Genomic DNA, 18353 nt, shown 5'->3' with positions numbered 1-18353 from the left:
ATGTGTTTTTTAAAAAAATCACAGTTTATTTAAACAGTTCTGTTGATGGACAGTAATGTTGAAGTGAATATCTTTGCACATATGTTTGGATACTAGTGAAAGTATAACTGTGAAATAAATTCCTAGGAGTAAAATTGATGGGTCAAACAATGTTATACATTTTGCCAAAGTGTCTTCCAAAAGGACTTTGCTAATTTTTATCTCAATTAACAATAAATATGACTGTTCATTCCTCACACCCCTGTCAGCACTGGATATTCTTAATTTTTAATCTTTGCCATTGAATAGGCTGAAATTGATCTCGCATTTTAATTTGAATTTCTCTTACTGGTCATTTTTCATGTTTATTGGCTGTTTACATTTGTTCTGTGCTTTGCTTGGCCAAGTTGCTTCCTCATTTTACTATTGAACCCATTCATCTTTTTAATTAAAAAAAAATTGATCTGTATGTGTTGTCTGCAAGAGGACGGCAGTAACCTTTTGCAGTTGGGGGGTGCTTTATGAACTATTTTGGGTGCACAAAAATGAACCTACCTCAGAGTTTTAAAACCATTTTATAGCCTGAATAAAACTAGCATGGAGAGGCATATTTCAGCCTTGTACAATACAGACTTGTCTGACAACCACAGTTATCCAACAGTGGAGCAGACACCTTCAGGAGGCAGAGACCGGAAAGTAGTAATTGTCCTCCCCTAGCCACCAGCACCTGCGTAAATTCTCAACCACTTGTCAGGGCTAAACAGCACAAAAATGCCCAGGGCCGAGGAGAAGAAAAAGAATGAGTCAGAGGGAAATCCAAGATCATCTCTGCTTTGCTTATTTAGGCTTACAAAATACAGGTGTGATTTTTTTTAGCAAAATATTTTTTAAAAATAACATTATTGTAGTTAAATGTATGAGTAGCATTCAGTTGTAATTCCTTCATCTGTCAATGTGAATAATAAGTTAAATGCCTAAAGATAGATGATCCCTTCAGGTCCTTTCCTGCTTTAAGAGCTGTGATTCCCTGGTAGAAAAGGCACACGCCTGTCATGGGAGAATTTGGACTATATTGTTGCTGAGATCCTTTCTACTGATAAGATTCTATACCTTGCGTGGTGGTATAAATGACACCACCATTGCATGGTGGGTTTGGAAACCACCCCGGAGAGTAAACCCTGTTTCCCTCCCAGAAGCCTCCCCTGCTCAGGCCTCCCTCATGGGCTCCTCTGACCTGCTGCTCTGAGTCGGCAGTGGTATCAGGCCGTCCCCTGTCATGGTTTCCTGTCCTGAGTCTGTCTCTCCACGAGACCAGACCCTCCCAGCCCCTGATGCAGGGCTGGTCTCACCTCCTAAGTACTCACCGCGCGGCTCTGTGCGCCTTCCAGAGGGCTTGCATGTATCCTCTTATTTCCTCCTCCCAGCACCGTTCTTGGGTGAGGAGAGAAAGTAGCGGTATTTTTACTTGACGAACTAGGAAACTGAGGCCCAGAGAGGGGACCTGTCCCGAGTCCCTCAGCAGGTTGTCAGCAGGATGGACAGAGCCCTCGCTCTCGCCTGTTGCTCAGCCTCGTGGAGAGGAAGCCGAGGCCCTCTCCCGTCTCCTGAGGTGCTGGCTGGCGTCAGCGTTTCCTTCTCTTTTGCTCTCATTCCAGGTGTTATGTCCTGTCCACTACAGGCCCTGTATTGACTTTGTCACTACGATCGTCCAGGTGAGTGTCTGTGTTGTTGGGGGAAGAATTGGGGGAGAACTACCCCCCGGCCCCAGAGGACTGAGGAGAGGCTGCGTGGATCTGACACAGAGCTTTGGGCCTCCCAGCTTGCTTCTCTGCTCACCCCCTTTATGCCCGGCCCCGTTTTTCATCCAGAAAAGCTGAGGACATTCAGATTGTAGAAGAACCTGTCTGCTCAGGCTGTTGTTTCCCAAAGAATGGTTCAAACATCCATAGTGGTGTTCAAAGTTGCCAGATGGCGGTCCTAGTGAGGGGAGGTGATGGAGCCCCGAGGGCTGCATAGTAGGGACAAGTGTGCCGTGAAGTGGATTGGCCTGAAGTCACGGTTTGAAATGGATATATGAGGTTTAACCTCCCTCTGGCTTGCTCAGCCTCTCCCTGTTACTATTAAAGCTGTCCCCAGCTGACAGGAGTTCAGGAGAGGGTAGGGCTGGGCTCTGACGGTGATGTCCTACTGACAGGTCCAGAGTCGTATTCTTACAAAGTGTGATTATCACAGGAGATTTGGGGGTAAGGGTCGGGAAATGGGGTCAGAGGTACATGTGTAGTAAGCCTTTTATTCCTTTAGGACGAACCCGGAGACGAAAAGCAAAATAATAGATCCTGAGATTAACTCCATCCAGGACATTGAGGAAGGGCAGCTCCTGAGGGGCTACGTGAAGTCTGTCCAGCCGTCCGGTGTGCTCTTAGGGTGAGTGAGGTGGAGCCCGGGGACGTGGACCAGCCCCGAGTGTTCTCCCGGGGCCTGTCTTGATTGGCCCGCTGCTCTCCCTGGTCACCATCTCTGGAGGGGACATGAAGGAAGGAGAGTCTGTGTTCCCACCAGTGTTTTAAATTCCAAGTCTTTTTATACTTTCAAAAAAGTTTTGAATTACTCTTGTTTGGGTTTTTTGACAAAGAATATGGCATGTCCATGCATGATTTGTAAATGTTCCATGGACCCCCAGATGTTACAGCCTTCCCTGCTGTAATTATGTTTCCTCATTTTCTTGTGGTCTTTCTAGCAGTTTGTGAGTGCATTGTGATGCTCTGATATGGGGTAAAGAATATCTTTCAATTATGTCTTCATTACGCTTGATGATTTTTCCAGTTTACAAAGCCCTCTTTATTTTGTTGAGTGCCAGGAACCTTATGTCTGTCCTAAATCCTCGTCACAAGTTGAGTCTCTGGGAGAGTGGAGGCATTAGGCTTGGCTGGGGACTCTGTTGCCGTGTTTCTGACCACAGGACCCTTGTCTCTCTCTCCTGTCAGCCTCGGCCCCTCAGTTACAGGTTTGGCCCAATACCCACATGTCTCCCAGTACAGCCTGTCCAAGAATGCCCCTTATGACAGGTATCTCCCCGAAGGCAAGCTGCTCACAGCCAAGGTCCTAAGGTAGGTGCTTTTCTCTCTTTCTCACCTCTTTCTCCGGGAACGCTGGGTGGAGATGGAGAGGTGAACTATAAGCATAATGGCTTAGGCAATGGTAAGTAACGATGAATGAGCTCCCTTTGTGTGGAGCCTTCTACCTCATCCCCTAAAGGCAATTGTGGAGACTTTCCTCTACACAGGCACCCGTCTTTGGGGACGGAGGAAGGGATAGCACAGCTGCCCTCTGTATTTTTCTACCAAGCAATTGTGCAGATCATTCCTGAGATTACTGCACGGATTCCAAGGCAGGTGGGGGCAGGGCCCGAAAACTGCGGGCTGCTCGCTGTGACCATTGTGCTCCTTATGCTGTCCTCATGGTCCGCTTGCCTGGTCTCCCTGTCGTAGCCTGAACCGCCAGGAGAACCTGGTAGAGCTGTCAATCCCCGCCGACGACACTGGAAAGCCGGACGTGTTTTCTGCCTCCCTGGGACTGCCACTTCCGAAGCAAGAGGGGAGGGAAACAGAGGCAGAGGAGAGAGACCACAAAGGAGAAGAAGAGAAGGAGGAGAGGAAAAATCAGAAACAGAAAGAGAAGAGGATTGGGAAGGGGCAGGAGGGGGCACAGCTGCCCAGCAAGGGGAAGAAAGAGCTCCGGAAGCCCCAGGCGAAGAAGCTGGGCAAGCGGCCGCGCCTGGAGTGTGGCAGTGAGCAGGTAGGGCCCTCGGGGAGGATGGCCTCCTTCACAGGAAAAGGAGAGCCTTCCAGAATCCGCCCGGCAGCCACCTCGCCTCAGCCTCGTGGACCGAGAGAGGCTGAGTTTGGGTGGGGAGAGGGTACCGCCCGGGGCCGCGGAGGGCGCTCGGGGGGGGGAGAAGCCAGGCTCAGCATCGTCCCCGCCTGTCATCCCAGGAAAGCGGGAACAAGAGGCAGAGGAGAGCTGCCCCATCCGAGGAGGATGACAGCGGTGTGGAAGTGTACTACAGGGAAGGAGAAGAGGAGGTGGAGGAGACAGGTGTGCGGCCCCAGGTGAGCGGTGGCCGGATGCGGGGGAAGAGCCGTCCCAGGAGGGAGGCCCTGCTCCCCGGCCAGGGGGCTGGGCTGTCCTCAGCACCACCCTCCTGTCTTCACTTTCTGTAAAATGTGAGGAGGTGGGGCGTCTAGTTTCCTCAGTTGGTCATCAGCTCCTGAGAACAGGGCCGCTGCTTCACCTGTTGAATGGGCTGTGAAAGTCAATTCTAGTCATTTATTAGCTGGAGCGGAATTGAATTAGTGGGGGTGGGGGAACGGGCAAAGGAAAGGAGGCTTGTCCGTCTGAGCCTGTGTCCTGCTCTGAGAAATGAGGACAGCGCTCCTGGGACTGAGGGCAGATGTGGAAGAGCTTCCCAGACTTCAGGTGTCGCATCCCTGCCACCCTCAGAACATCTGTCACACCTCTGTCCTAGCTCTACTGCTGTTTTATGCCTGCACGTTTATATGTGTTTGCCTATGTAGCTTTTTAAAAATATTACTTAAATCTACTTATTTACAAAGGAAGCTTTCATGTCACTCCTAAAAGTGTCCCCAGTGGACCGGGGCCTAGCCTGGCCGTGGGAGGAGAGAAAAGGTCTCTGGGCACCGTGGGAGTCCCTGCTCCTCCGGGTGGAAAGGGACTACGGAACAGGGGCAGCCTGGGCTCAGTGCTTTTTTCACATGCGCCTGTGATCTTCCAGGAGAAGCAGACCAGGCCGGCAGAAGCACCCCGGCTGCAGCTGTCTTCCGGCTTCGTTTGGGATGTGGAGCTGGACACTCTGACCCCGGCCTTGCCACCTCACAGAGAGAGCTCCGACAGCGAGGAGGACGAGAAGCCAGAGCAAGCCACGGTGCCGTATTTTCCAGGGCTTCGTCCTTTCTGCAGGGACCCTTGGCGCCGGTCTTCCGTGCTCTGTCCTACCCTGGGTGTCTTCCGAGGAGTGGGGCCGTTTCAGGCTGGGAGTATTTGCGGAGCTCGGGGGCTGCCCTGCCAGCTCCTGACTTCCACCGCAGACTTCCCCGGGGCTGAGGAGCAGATTACTCACTTGTTCTGCCTTCCACAGCAGAAGAAGAAAAGCAAGAAGGAAAGGGAGCTGGAGAAGCAGAAGGCAGAGAAAGAGCTGTCCCGCATTGAGGAGGCGCTGATGGATCCCGGGCGGCAGCCGGAGTCGGCAGATGACTTTGACCGACTCGTGCTGAGCTCCCCCAACAGCTCCATCCTGTGGCTGCAGTACATGGCCTTCCACCTGCAGGCAACGGAGATCGAGAAGGCCCGGGCCGTGGCTGAGAGGGCGCTCAAGACCATCTCCTTCAGGTCTCGCTATGCCCTCCTGCCTTGGGGCCCTGTCTTTCTCCAGGGGGGGCTGTGTCTCCTCGGCAGGCTGGCGGCAGTTTGGGCAGCTGCCACCGGGCGCCTGTGGGTTCACAGGCTTTCTCTCAGAGATGTGCCGTCTGTGAAATAGATCTGCTCATTTATATTTTATAGTCCTCTTCACCGAGCTAGCTAAGGGTAACATTTACACGAGGCATGGGCCCTCAGTCAGGTGCCCCACTTGGAGCAGAAGTACAAGAGGGAAAACACCTCTCCACACACCTGGGCGTAAACGCTGTCGGGGACCATTTTCCAGGCGGAGGGTAGAGCGGGTTTCCCAAAGGCTAGTAAAGAGGGATGGCACTCCTTTGCATCATTCTCCTAGTTTGGGGGGAGAGTCAGACCACAGATTCCTTCCAGTCCAGACCTCAGGCCGGTTTGAGATTTGGTAGGTTTCCTTCCCAAGAGTGGAGGCAGAAACCAGGGGAGCCCCAGACCCCACAGCCATGGGGTCGGGGTCCCTGCTTCTGTGTGAGCTGCAGTGGGGACAGGGCCTCTCGGGGCCTGCACTTGGGGGTGGGAACTGAGGACGTGGGTGGGGCCTGGGGAGGAGGATGTAGTTCCAGTCCCCCGATGGCAGTGGGGGGCTCGTTGGACCAAGATGATGGAGCTCATGTGCTGACTGCTCTCCCTCCAGAGAGGAGCAGGAGAAGCTGAACGTGTGGGTGGCCCTGCTGAACCTAGAAAACATGTACGGCTCCCAGGGGTCACTGACCAAGGTCTTCGAGCGGGCCGTGCAGTACAACGAGCCTCTCAAGGTCTTTCTCCATCTGGCTGACATCTACACCAAGTCAGAGAAATTCCAGGTAGGAGTCTGGGCCAGGTGGCCGGTTGCCAGGGGGACCTCAGCCACTTAGAAACGAGCTCCTGGGAGTCCCAGAGGCAGCCGGGAAGTCTCGGGGGAGAACAGCCGCATCTGGACCCAGTCCTGCCCCAGGCTTGCTCACCTTCCGGGTGGGAGAAATCGTTTCCCCCACCTCCGCTTTGGGAATGTGGGGCCCGGATGAGGGAAGGGAAGGGACAGCAGACCCCGGGGTCTATCCCTTGGGATGCCGACGGGTGTCACCGACCGGAGGCGACATACCCCAGTAGCCCTTTTTCATCTCTCCTCCTCACCCTCGTCATGCTCACGTTCTCTCTTCTAGTCTTAGGACCTCCTCACGGCACAGGCTTAGGAGGGAGACTCCCCATCATGCGCTCTCCTCATCCTGTGCACCTGCCCTCTCCCCACCCACCCCCCCGCCGCCCTGCATACCTGACATTGGGCCTGGATACTGATGGAGTCTGTGAGCCCAGGTCTAGCTTCCCACGAGTGTAGCTGCCTGTCTCTGCCGTTGCCCCCTCCGTCTTAATCACTCTCCTCAGCTTATGTCGTCTTTCCCACAGGAAGCTGGTGAACTTTACAACCGGATGCTGAAACGTTTCAGGCAGGAGAAAGCTGTGTGGATCAAATACGGCTCCTTTCTTCTGCGGAGGGGCCAGGCTGGGGCCAGTCACCGCATGATGCAGCGAGCCCTTGAGTGCCTACCTAAGAAAGAGCGTGAGTGCTTGTTCCCACCCACCGGCCCAATTCCAGGGCGCAGTGGGCTGTCTCCCATCTGGGCAGAGGGCTGGGGGTCTCCTCATCCAAGGGCTGGTGTTAGGAAAGCCTTGTGGAGCATACGTGGCTATCTCTCTCTTGATTGTATGCTCATGAACATAGCTCGTGTTGCATTTTAAATTCTAAACTCCGAAGATAGAGGAACAGAAAGGAATTAGCACTAATTCTTTTGCCTCTGCCTGCCCCACGGCCCACCTCTCATCCCCTGATTCCCCCTTCTTGGTCCAGAGAGGAGGATGCCTGCTTTTGGGAGTCATAGATCAGTGCCCATCTGTGTATTTGGCCCTAAACCCGCCCCACTGTCCCTCTTGTCATCACCTACGTCTTAGGACCCAAGAGCAGGGAATCAGGCATCAGACTCTGTCCCTGTAGTGTAGTGTGTTGTGATGAGGGAATCTGTCTGCTTTCTGTGTCTGAGTTGTCCTCTCCCTGAAGACGTGGATGTGATTGCCAAGTTTGCCCAGCTTGAGTTCCAGCTGGGGGATGTAGAGCGCGCCAAAGCCATTTTCGAGAACACGCTGAGCACCTACCCTAAGCGCACGGATGTCTGGTCGGTCTACATCGACATGATCATCAAGCGTGGCAGCCAGAAGGAAGTCCGGTGAGAGGGGAGGACAGGCTGAGGCCTAATTGCCTGTTGGGGGGTTGGGAACATTGGCCACTTGGAGGAGTTTTAGCCCTCCAGCAGCTCCCGGAACCCCAGTTCTCTTACTCTGTCTGGAAAAACGGCTTTGACGTGACATGTCCTATGACATTCACGTTTCCAGTTTCTTTTCTGCCTCAGCAGCTAGCCTCTGGTCTGGCTGGAACCTTGGGTGGGAGGTAGGCTAGCCCCAGGCCTGGGAATCAGGAGACTTGGGTTTTCCTCATAATTAATGCTGAGCCTGGCTCTCATTGTAGAGAATGTTCATAGGCATGATCTCACTGATAACTGCCAGCATCCCCCCAGGGCAGGGAGGATTAGAGACCGGTGGACTTCGGTCCAGAAAGAACTGATGCCTCACCCAAGCCCATCAGTGAGTTTTAAGCAGAGCTTTCCTCACAGAGCCACACCTCATTGCCTGTCCCCATCCCATCAGCTTTGTCCTGATTCACTGTGTGACTTCAGGCCAGTAAGTCCTTTAACATCTCTGTTCCTCTGGAAAGTGAAGGTGGTGTTCTCCCTCTCCACAGACATGATGGGAGTTTATAAAGGGAATAAAAATAAAGGTAGAAATGGTAGTGCTGGATAACAGAGGGCCCGGCTCCAGAGCCGTAGAGCAAGTGGGTGAAGGCTAGCTAGGAATCGTGTGGCCGGGGACCAAGAGGCAGACACTGGCTGCTCTCCCTCCCAGGGACATCTTCGAGCGGGTCATTCACCTGAGCCTGGCCCCCAAGCGAATGAAATTCTTCTTCAAGCGCTACCTGGACTACGAGAAGCAACACGGCACCGAGAAGGACGTGCAGGCGGTAAAGGCGAAGGCCCTGGAATACGTGGAGGCTAAGAGCTCCATGTGGGAGGACTAGTGGCCAGCTGGCTCCGAGGGCACTGGTGGCAGTGGGCCAGCCAGGCCGACCCTCAGGCGCCTGGGCAGTTGAGAAACTGTGTTGCCTGAGGACTCTGTTTAAGTGTTGCTTTTTCTGCAGCATGCGTGGGGTAATCCTGTCAAGGTAAAAAAGGATTTAAGATTTCTCATAATTCCTTTTTGCTTGTTTTAAGAACCAATTTATTTCATCTTTCTCCTTTTCTGGGGCTGCTCAGTGGTTGCAGGCAGTAGGCTCCTGGGCTCCCAGAAAAGCTGAGAGTCTCTCCTTCATGGGAGGTCCCCGGGGAGCAGGAATGGAGGGCCGCCTCCCAGGGACTCTGTGGTCAGGATCCCACTTTGGCCCTGCCAGGCTCTTGGTCCAGCTAGTGGGGGTCAGCAGGGTCCGGAAAGCGGGTCACTCTCCTAGATCGCAGAGTCTCTGGGCATTCCCTCAGCCTCAGCTCAGCTAGTACCTCGTGCCCCTTTGTGGAGGCTGTGAGGCTGAGACGTAGATCCACATGCTGTGTGGCTTTGGGAGAGCTGCACAGTTTCTCTGGCTCCCTGTAGCTCCCCTGAGGAGACCTTGCTGGGCGGAGGGCCTTGATTGACTTGCTGGTTGTTCCTTGAGTCCTGAGGGAGAGGGGACATGACGGGCCCGCTATACCCCCACCTCCCTGTAAAGTTCCCAGAAAGACTGTCTCTCCTCCTCCTTGGTAAGTAATAATCCTGTATGTTCTGGAGTTCCTCGAGGCCAGCACAGACCCAGCTAGTTGTTGAAGCCAGTTCATTTTTGGCTTGGTCTTAAGGGAATTAAAGTTTTCTTGGGCAGAGCTTTAAATGTCCTGAGAGCTGGAGAGCTTTTCCGTGAGAAGTGACTGAGTCATATGCCAGAAAGCAGGACAGGGACAAGGGAGAGAACATCAGAGATTTTAGGGGTGGTGGAGGGGCTCAGGCAGGGGCGGGCATGGGAGGGAGGCGGAGCAGGGCTTGGCCTGGTTCTTGGTCACTAGCTCTAGGTTACGAGAGCTAGACTGCCCTAGTGAGTGCAAGGGCAGGATCTGCTGACTCGTGAAATTTTAGCCGAGCTCCCCTCTGAGAAAGGCCAGGTTCCATCTGTTTCCCAGATCAAATCAGAAAACTGAACCCAGTTAAGACATCATCAATGCCAGGGCCTTCCTGCGTGTGGGAACACCTGGCTCTCCCTGTGCCCCAGGCTTCCCTTCCATCCATTTCAGTCTTGCCCAGAGTCTCTGTCCTCTTCCCTCCCCAGGAATGGGATTTGGGCCTGTCCCCATGACCTCCAGCCGGCTGTGGCATGGCCCATCCAATCGTGCAGACACCAAGCTAGTCCTTTATACTAAGAAAAGCTTTATCAAAAATTTATAGAAAATAAAGCTAGAGGCGTACATTGGGGGCTGCTTCCCAGCTGAGCAGCACCGGGCCAGGTGTCCATATGCAGTTACACACAATGTTCCGCACAAGGAGCCTGCTGGTGAGTTTCATTGTCACCTGGCTCTGCTGTCCGGGGCTTCCCAGACCGGTGGGACTGGGTCCTACCAGTCGAAGGTCATCCACATCATGGTTAATTAAGGACCAGTTCTGGGAAAGGGTCTTTTCTCCAAAGCTGTTGACCATGTGGCTGGTGGCAACTGGAGAAGGAATTTCTTCAGGTCTGAGAGCCTTCCTGCCAGAGCTGACCATGTTGTCTACTAGCTCTCACATCTGTTCCCCAGTTTTACTTTGTGTTCCTTTTTCCTGGCCTGTTTCCCCCAAAAGCTATGGTTAAAAAAAAAAAAAAAAATCCCCTCTGGGGAATTCCCTAGCAGTCAGGTAGTTGGGACTCCACACTTTCACTGCTGAGGGTGCAGGTTTAGTCCCTGGTTGGGGAACTAAGATCCCACAAAGCGCCCCACCCCACCCCCTAAAAAAAAAATTCCCCTCTGATGCTGATGTGAACAGACCATGGGGTTTTGTTTGGGACCAGGTAGTGTCATTGGCAAAGAGTGTGGGAACAGGACCCTTAGGAGGCGAGCAGGGCCATCTCTATGTTGTCTTGGGCCGTGCCGTTGCCCGCCAGACCCTGGGCCCACTTGTGCAGGCGGCTGTAGAGTGGAAGGCCCTGGTTCTCACGGTACAAATAGACGCCGGTGATGGCGTTCCACTGTGGCCGTGGCTGTGTGCCTTCCACCGGGAACTTGGCAACCAGCTTCTCGTCATCCTCGTTGAGTGCCACGAAGCCGAAGAAGCGGTGCACGTTGTTGGCAGCCAGCACCCGTGAGTGCATCTCGGCCGTGCGCTGGAAGAGCTGGTTCTCGTTGGCCCGGTACTGCGCCCAGTAGGCCTCCTGGAGGTAGCTGAGTGGTGAGCAGTAGTGCTTGAGGCACTTGGTCAGGAACACCAGGACGGCCACCACACCGATGAGCAGCCACCCGAAGAGCTGGCCAGAGAAGGGGCAGGGTTGAGGGCAGGCAAGGAGCCGTCTGGACCGCCAGCGCCCCAGTAAGAAGTAGCGGGAGCTGGTCAGAGCATGTGGGCTGGGCTGAACCTGACGTCACAACCCCCTGAGAGCTGTCACTTCCCTAGCCACATTTTCTGCTCCTCTGAGGGCGGCAGGCCCTTCTGACTGTAATTCCTCCTCTCTGCCCTCACTCCCTTGAGCTCACGCCGTCTCTGTACTTAGACTTAGCCTCCTGCGATTTCAGCTGCCATTCCTGCAGCCCCAAGGGCCCCCTCCACATCATCTGAGCCCACCAAAATCCAGCTCAATCTACCAGGCTCAGCCCACGTACCACTTCCAGGAAGCCTTCAAAAATCCCTTCTGGGAGCAATTTTGCCTTCCCTGAGTCCTCATGGCCTGGTTCCTCTTATATCATCATTCTCTGCCTTGTTTTGAAATTACCCATGTGCTTGTCTCTCTTGGCTATGAGCCTGTTGAGGGCTAAGACAGTCAAGGTCATCTTTGTTTCCCCATTTAAGCCTGTACAGAGAGCTGTGAGCGTTTGAGCATCATCAGATACATTTTCTTTCTCTCTGTCTACCACCTTCCATCTCCTTTGGTGCTGTCTCCAGCCCTGCTTCTACTTGTGTTTCTTCTGTACCCAAGAGGAGCCCTTTAGAAAATCTCTGCTCTTTCCCATCTCTCCCTCATGCCCTGCTTCTCTTAAGTGAATACTTCCTTCAAATATTCAAATATGGAGGTGCTATTCAAATATGGAGGTGCCTGGACAGGACTTTTGAACTCATTGACGTAAGGAGGCCTGTTTTTCTGCTTCTGCCCAGGTCTCTGCCCTTGCCCTCTCTCCCTGACCAATTCCACTCCTTCAGAACTAAGCCAAGGCTGAGACTAGGATCAGGGCGGCAGCTGCTGCCTCCCGACTGGACACCCTTTCCTGTCTCAAGGGACTCGCCTCCTGTCAGCAGGGCCTGCGGCTGACTCAGTGCTGGGCAGGGGCCTTTCCTGGGATAGGAGCATATGCTCATCCCTCGAGCCAGCCACACTCCACCATCAGCTCACGGTCGACAGCAAACGTTTCATAAGACGGCAGGGGTTCGTGCTCAATCTGGCTGGAGCGAAGGGCTTAATCTGTGACTGGGATCAAGGCTTGGTCTGAGCAAGAAGAACATTCCTTCAATGTTTAAATCTCTCTTATTGGGGATGGCATTCACCCTTGCCTCACCAAGCGCTGACGCATAGTTACCCAACTCTGATGCCTGACGCTGATAATCTAGTGACTTCCTGGAGAGCTCAGCCCCTGAGGACTGACTCCAGCGTTAATACTGGGTCATCCCGGCACCTCCCCACCAGCCACCATGTAGGAGAGAAAGAAGAGGAGCTTCCCTTGGCACAGGCTTACCTGGGACTCGTACTTGAGCCTGCGGCTGACCTCTTCCCGGGAATCTGACAGGTGGGCAGGGCCCTCCCCACACGGGAACCTGGCCAGGATTTCTGTGGCCTGGCCCGGTGGGAAACTGTCTTCCCCAGCTGTGAGCGAAGAGGGGTCCACGAATTCGCTGAGAGCACAGACATAGGCCTCACCGCGCAGCAGAGAGATGACAGACCAGGTGATGGGGGCCACGGCTGCGCGGCCCACAATGGAGCTTAGAAGGAGGAAGTTGGGGGCGGCCGAGCAGTTTTTGGTTCTCCGGTACTGGCAGTCGGCAACCAGGTTCCAGGTGTGGTTGTTGAGGATGACGCCGATGAGGAAGAGCACCAGGGCGGGCACACCGATGGCTGTCAGCCCATACAGGTAGTTTCGGGCTGGTGAGCAAGGGCAGTGGAAAGCCACCACACTGAACAGCTCCTGGCTGCCCACCGTGCCCAGTGCCACCAGCCCGTTGAAAATCATCACATCCTTGCTCTTGAAGAAGAGTGATAGGAAGCGGAAGTTCTCTGCGATCAGGGCTGCCATGGTGACGGGTCAGCTGGGGGACCGATGGCAAGGGTGGAGGCAGGAGGACACTGGGACAGTGGCTCCTGGTGGGACTAGGAAAGCTCACAGGCTACGGGCCCCTGAAGGCAGGGCACAGTCTTGCCATTTGATCCCCTGCAGTGGCTGGCCTGGTGCTTCCTGTGGGACCGTAGATGACTGATCAGTATTTGCCTCTAAAAACAGGGACCGAGGGGATCTTGTGTGGTCAGGCTGGTGAGAAAGGAAGGAGACTCGGGGAGCCCCAGGGCCTGGGTGGAGTGAGAATAGCCACTGTTCACTGAGCTCTTACTATGTCGGGCGCTTTACGTCCCTCATTGCCCATCGTCAAGATCCTGTACTGAGCTCTGATATCCCAGTGCACGTAGGGAAGGTGGAGGCTTCCTTGGGGTGAGTGCTTACCAGGCTCACATGAATGGCAGAGCTGAGATTCAAGCTCAGCTCTATCTGCCTCAGACACTTAGGTTCTTGTCATCACCACAAGCTTCCCTTGAGGTGGGGACTAGGACTGGCCCTGTGGCATTGGGGACTGTGGGCTGTTGACTGGCTTTCCCTTTGGGATTCCAGGTACTGCTAGTGTGCTGGGGGACCTAGGACTATTTGGAGGGTGTGTCCTCAAGGTGTCTAGCCCATGGGTATAAAAGCCGGAGTAGGTGTCCTGGTGGATAAGGGACTTGGACTTGACCCTGTGATATGGGGGGGTGGGGGGGTGGAGGAAGGGGCCTCCAGTCAGTGGTGAGCCTGGTGCAGCAGCCCTGGAGTTCATAAGAACCTATTCATGTTGGAGACCTCAGGCTCTGGACTGGTTTAGGAGATGCTGGCTCTCAGCACACTTAATGACCTTTCTCTGGACCTCAGTGTCCTCATCTGTGGAAAGAGGATAAGTCATCTGGTCCTTGCTCTCCTCTTAGGAATGCTGGAGGAAAACGAAAGGGAAGAAACAGTGCCTGATAGTTGCCCTATATGTGAAACCCTCCATCTCACCCTGTCCAGTCCTGAGGGTGCCTCCCAGAGGCGAGGCAGATGGGGGATGATTGTCCTTCTGGCAAAGATCAGGAGGCTAAGGCCTTAAGAGGATAAAGTGCTCTGCTCAAAGCTATTCAAATATGGCGGTGCCTGGACAGGACTTTTGAACATGACGTAAGGAGGCCTGGGAAGTGGACAAGGGTGGGTCAAGCTAAGTGAGCCCTCTATTTTCCTGGTTTCCTACTGACATTGCTCTGCGCCCATCCGCAAGAGCCCTGGCAAACCTCCCCTTCCCCACCCGTTACCCTTTCCTTATCCAGCAGCTCTGTTCCACCGAGGTCCCTAGGCCTGGGGACCGCCCAGCCGGCCAGCAACAGGAAGCCTTGATGAAGGCTAAGGCTTGGCCATACCCACCACCCTCTCTCGAGCCTGCTTTGCCTTGGTCTGGGCAGCAGATGCGCTGGCAGCCTGCCAGGAAGTGGCCATGGCCTCGGGCTCCAGCCATGTTCTGCCCCAACTCCCTTCCCAGGCTCCACCCACACAGGCCAGGGTGTGGCCCCATGTTCTTCTCTCCATCCCGGGAATGAAAAAAGTCCTCAGGCCAGAGGCAGCTGGGGAGTGGAGGGATGAAGCAAACAAAGGTGGGGAGACCTGCCCATATTTCCTTCTACGCCTCCTCTCTAGACCACCACCCCTCCTAATCACTGCCAAGGCGGCCAGATGGGCTGGTGCAGAGCTGGGTGGCCACGAGGAGGCCAGATGGGCTGGTTTCCAGGAGGAGGAGGAGACCTGACTTCCCTAACTCACTGCCTGGGGACCCAGGGGCTCCAGCCTAACTCCTCGGGAAAGAGAGTTTGTGATATTGCTGGGGATGAACGGGTTAAAGCCAACCCCCTCTCCCTCTTCCTTCTCCCCTCTTGGCTTCAGGGCTCCTAATATGCTCCCCTGGGTTCAGAAACCACCCAAAGCGGGGTACAAGATGCCTGAACACTGGTGGGTGGTGAGCAGAGGAGGGAACAGGCTATCTTCTGAGACTACTGCCCCTGGCCCCCAGGCCCGGGATGGGACCTCCACCAGCAACAGTCAGGACAGGAAACAGGTGGCTGGGGACTGGGGGCCTCAGCAAGGGGCCTGGCTCCCCCGGACAATCCCTCTGGGCAGCCTCAGAGGGGCCCTGCCATGTGCCCCTTCCATACCTGGGGTCAGCTGCGGGCACCGGTGGCCTTGGCCTCCACGGAGCTGGGCTCTCCAAGTGACCTGAGGACATTGGAGCTCCCGGGCATGGGCCAGCCCGGCCCTCAGCGGGCTCCCTCCCGCTTTGCTTCTGCTCTGGAGAGACCAGCAGGGCCTGGGGCTGGTGGTGTCTTCAGAAAAGTTTAACTCCAGAAAAGAGGCAGAACCCGTGAGATGGATGGTTCACGCCAGCCAGTGGAAAAACCACCTCCGGGCGGGCGCCAGGCAGTGGGGGGTGGGGGGGGTGGGGTGGGGGGAGGCGCGAGGGCGGCGCGGGGGGAGGAGAGGAAGTGGAGGGGCCTGCGGCGGCTCGCCTACCTTCTGAGGCTCCACGCCAGTGGGACCAGTTCCGGGCCAGGCAGGGGGCCTCAGCCAGATCCGGCCCGGGCCTGCCCTCTAGGCCGGTTTCTGGAGCATCCCCTGCTTGACCCCCACTGACAGAAGCTGCCGGAACTGGGTCCCAAGCAGGGTTAGGGGAGAGGTGCCACCAGACTGACGCTGCCTCCTAGCGGGGTGCGCAAAGCCAGGGGTGCCCCTCCCCTGTTCTGGCCCTTCTCCCTCAGAGCCGTCCTGCCCCTCTCTGAGCAAACCCTCCCCCTGCTGGCTCTTCTGTCTGTACTTCAGCTAGCTCCCCAGGTGCTGCTTCAAATCTCAGGAGCACTGATGAGAAAATTCTGGGCTCTGGGGATTTTCTAAGGCTCTGTGGGTAGAGCTCTGACTGGTAGGTGGAAATTATGAGGAGGCAGGTTTCTCAAGGAAGCCCTTTGTAACAATCAGAGCTGCCCAGCCTGTCCTAGAAAATGATAATGAGCTCCCCGTCTGGGGAGTATGCAAGCTGAGGCTGAAAAGCCATGGGTCAGGAATTCTGAAAGGGAGAGCCCTGTCCAAGGACAGTCTAGATGACCCCCAGGATCAAGGGAGAGACGCCCCCCTCCCCCAGACCCCTGTCTGCTCTGCACTGCTTGTGGTTCTGGGAGCATGGAACTGCTGAGTGACATGCTGGCCTCCCTGAGCTGGGCTTGTTCACATGCAGGAATGAAGAGAAAAGGACCAGTGTTTATTTTTTCACGTCCTACCATGTGCCAAACAAAGTTCCCAATTCTTCCTCAAAAGTCATCCTTTAACCTCACTATAACCCTAAAAAGCAGGTCTTTGTAACATCCGTCTTATAGACAGACAACTGGGGGTCAGAGGGATTGGGTAACTACAGGTCCTACAGCCCTAGTATTTGAACCCAGGTCTGTCCGACGCAAAACTTTACTCTTTTCTTCATATTTTGTACCTCCCAATACCTCTGGGCTGGCTTTTCCCACTGGAGCCCACCACCCCGCAGCTGCCAACACACCCCTGCTCTTTACTCATCTGACTCTTCGCCTAGAGCAAGTCCCACCTCCTGGAGGAGCCCTCCAGCCCACATTGGCTTCCAGGTCTCGCCCTCTTCCCAAATAATTAAAGGGAGGGAGACTGGGTCTCAGAAGTGGGACTAGAGGGAAGGATGCCTAAGGAAGAATGGAAATTATTAACACAATGTTATAGGGATCAAGATCAAAATGAATTCTTAGATGAGTGGGACTTAGTCTCAAAGATGTCTGGGGGGTGGGGGGCGGCAAGAAGCTCATCTTCTCGGCCCTTAGCTTCCCCCTCGACAAAGGTAGCTCCAGTTCCTTACGTCCCGTCCCCCTACGTCCAGGAGGAGGAGGAGGAGGAGGAGGAGGATAAGGCCTCAGGTTTGGAAATTGATACATTATCCGCCAGAAACTGAGTGCCTACCACATGCCATGCACTTTACACACCTCACCTATTTAATGCTCACACAAGCCCATGAAGTAGGTGCCTCATCCCCACTGTACAGATGAGGAAACTGAGGCACAGAAAAATGAAGCAACTGACCCAAGGGACACAGTTTGTAAGTGGTGGATCCAGCATTTGACCCAGTTCTCTCTCACTCTGGCGTCTGAGCTGTTTCCACCCTAGGCAGCTCCCCTCCCACCCCTCTACCCTCATCCCCACCTCAGGGCAGAGCCTCTCAGCACTTTAGACCCCCCTCCCCCAGGGCGGGGGGCTAGTCTCTGAGAAAATGGGAAGGCATCAGCTTCTTTTTCTAAATGCTCAAGCTCTGGGGATGGTCTGATTCCTGACGTGAGGGATGTGTCAGGGCAGTCTCCAAGGACATCTCCATGGGACGTGCTATGGTCTGAATGTGTCCCCCCAAATTCATATGTTGAGTCTTGACCCCCAAAGGTGATGGTGTTAGGGAGTGGGGACTTTGAGGTGCTTAAGGCATGGGATTGATGCCTTATAAAAGAGGCTCCAGAGAGCCCCCAGCCCCTTCCGCCACGTGAGGACACAGTGAGGAGGTACTGGCTACCAACCAGTGAGGGCCTCCATCAGAACACGACCATGGCAGCGTCATGATCTTGGACTTCCAGTCTCCAGAATTGTGAGAGAGGTCTCTGTTGTTTATAAGCTACCCAGCCTGCCGTATTTGTTATAGCAATTCAAACAGACGAAGACAGGGGGCCTTTCGTGCCCAGTGCTAAGTAAATGTGCAGTCCACCTTGATGATGTTGCGAGAACTCCACGGTGAGACACACCCTGGCTTCTCCTGAGTGTACGTAGCTTCTGGCATCTTGTCTTATCACCTGTGACCACATGAGGCTGTGTCATGTCATTACGGCCCACCTTGGCCTGTTCAGCCTCACTCAGGAGATTGGCCAAAATCAGAGGATTCCTGCTTCATGAGATGGCTGGACACCCTCCCACTCCCTGAGCCTTGAGCATAAGGGAACACAGATCCTAAAAAACTACAGATGAGTGGATGCTGGGGCAAGGATGCTCGTAGGACCTGAAAGGAGATAGTGAACCAGGGGTGGAGTGGCCTGGGAGGGGCTGGGCAGGTAGGAGCTTGTCCCCCCCAAGCCAGTTCTGAACCCTTCTGACTAATACTGCTCATGGCCCTATTACTCCAGGGCCACCCAGGGTAGTGTTGCAGTTGGAGGAGTGAGGTCCCCTTCCAGCTCCAAATTTCCTGCCCCAAATGGGCAGGTGAGTGCCTGGGCACGAGGTGAGTGCTCTGGGGCCTACTGCCAGCACTTGCAGCCTTCATTTCTCCATCTGGTTTGGGGGTCTGAGGAGCTGTGGCCTCAGACCTGCATTCCTGCCTCTTCACCTGGCTGCGGC

The 18353-nt window shown here is 54.7% G+C and overlaps 2 protein-coding genes across 3 annotated transcripts in view; one reads left to right on the top strand and one right to left on the bottom strand.

The window, feature by feature from the left end:
• Positions 1-8720, top strand: part of PDCD11 (programmed cell death 11) — a 40639-nt gene extending 31919 nt beyond the window's left edge. The window contains exons 26-36 of one of the 2 annotated variants that reach the window (XM_059900965.1): positions 1635-1691; positions 2281-2403; positions 2964-3086; positions 3468-3774; positions 3972-4088; positions 4772-4921; positions 5138-5385; positions 6080-6248; positions 6829-6982; positions 7478-7643; positions 8377-8720. In XM_059900965.1, the coding sequence (XP_059756948.1) occupies positions 1635-1691; positions 2281-2403; positions 2964-3086; positions 3468-3774; positions 3972-4088; positions 4772-4921; positions 5138-5385; positions 6080-6248; positions 6829-6982; positions 7478-7643; positions 8377-8548 (1786 nt within the window). In that variant the 3' untranslated portion in view covers positions 8549-8720. Of the gene's footprint in view, positions 1-1634; positions 1692-2280; positions 2404-2963; positions 3087-3467; positions 3775-3971; positions 4089-4771; positions 4922-5134; positions 5386-6079; positions 6249-6828; positions 6983-7477; positions 7644-8376 lie in introns of both variants that reach the window. The other variant, XM_059900964.1, reaches the window with a different exon arrangement.
• Positions 8721-9898: 1178 nt separating this feature from the next.
• Positions 9899-15353, bottom strand: CALHM2 (calcium homeostasis modulator family member 2). The gene is made up of 3 exons (XM_059900966.1): positions 15137-15353; positions 12402-13115; positions 9899-10984 (listed from the first exon to the last, which is right to left on the bottom strand). The coding sequence occupies exons 2-3, from the start codon at positions 12954-12956 to the stop codon at positions 10568-10570; spliced, it is 972 nt and encodes a 323-aa protein (XP_059756949.1). The 5' UTR covers positions 12957-13115; positions 15137-15353; the 3' UTR covers positions 9899-10567.
• Positions 15354-18353: the final 3000 nt, after the last annotated feature.

The sequence above is a fragment of the Balaenoptera ricei genome, chromosome 16 (assembly GCF_028023285.1).
Source record: "Balaenoptera ricei isolate mBalRic1 chromosome 16, mBalRic1.hap2, whole genome shotgun sequence".
Taxonomy (NCBI): domain Eukaryota; kingdom Metazoa; phylum Chordata; class Mammalia; order Artiodactyla; family Balaenopteridae; genus Balaenoptera; species Balaenoptera ricei.
The sequence above is the reverse complement of the archived record's forward strand: the minus strand, read 5'-3'. Positions and strand labels throughout refer to the sequence as shown.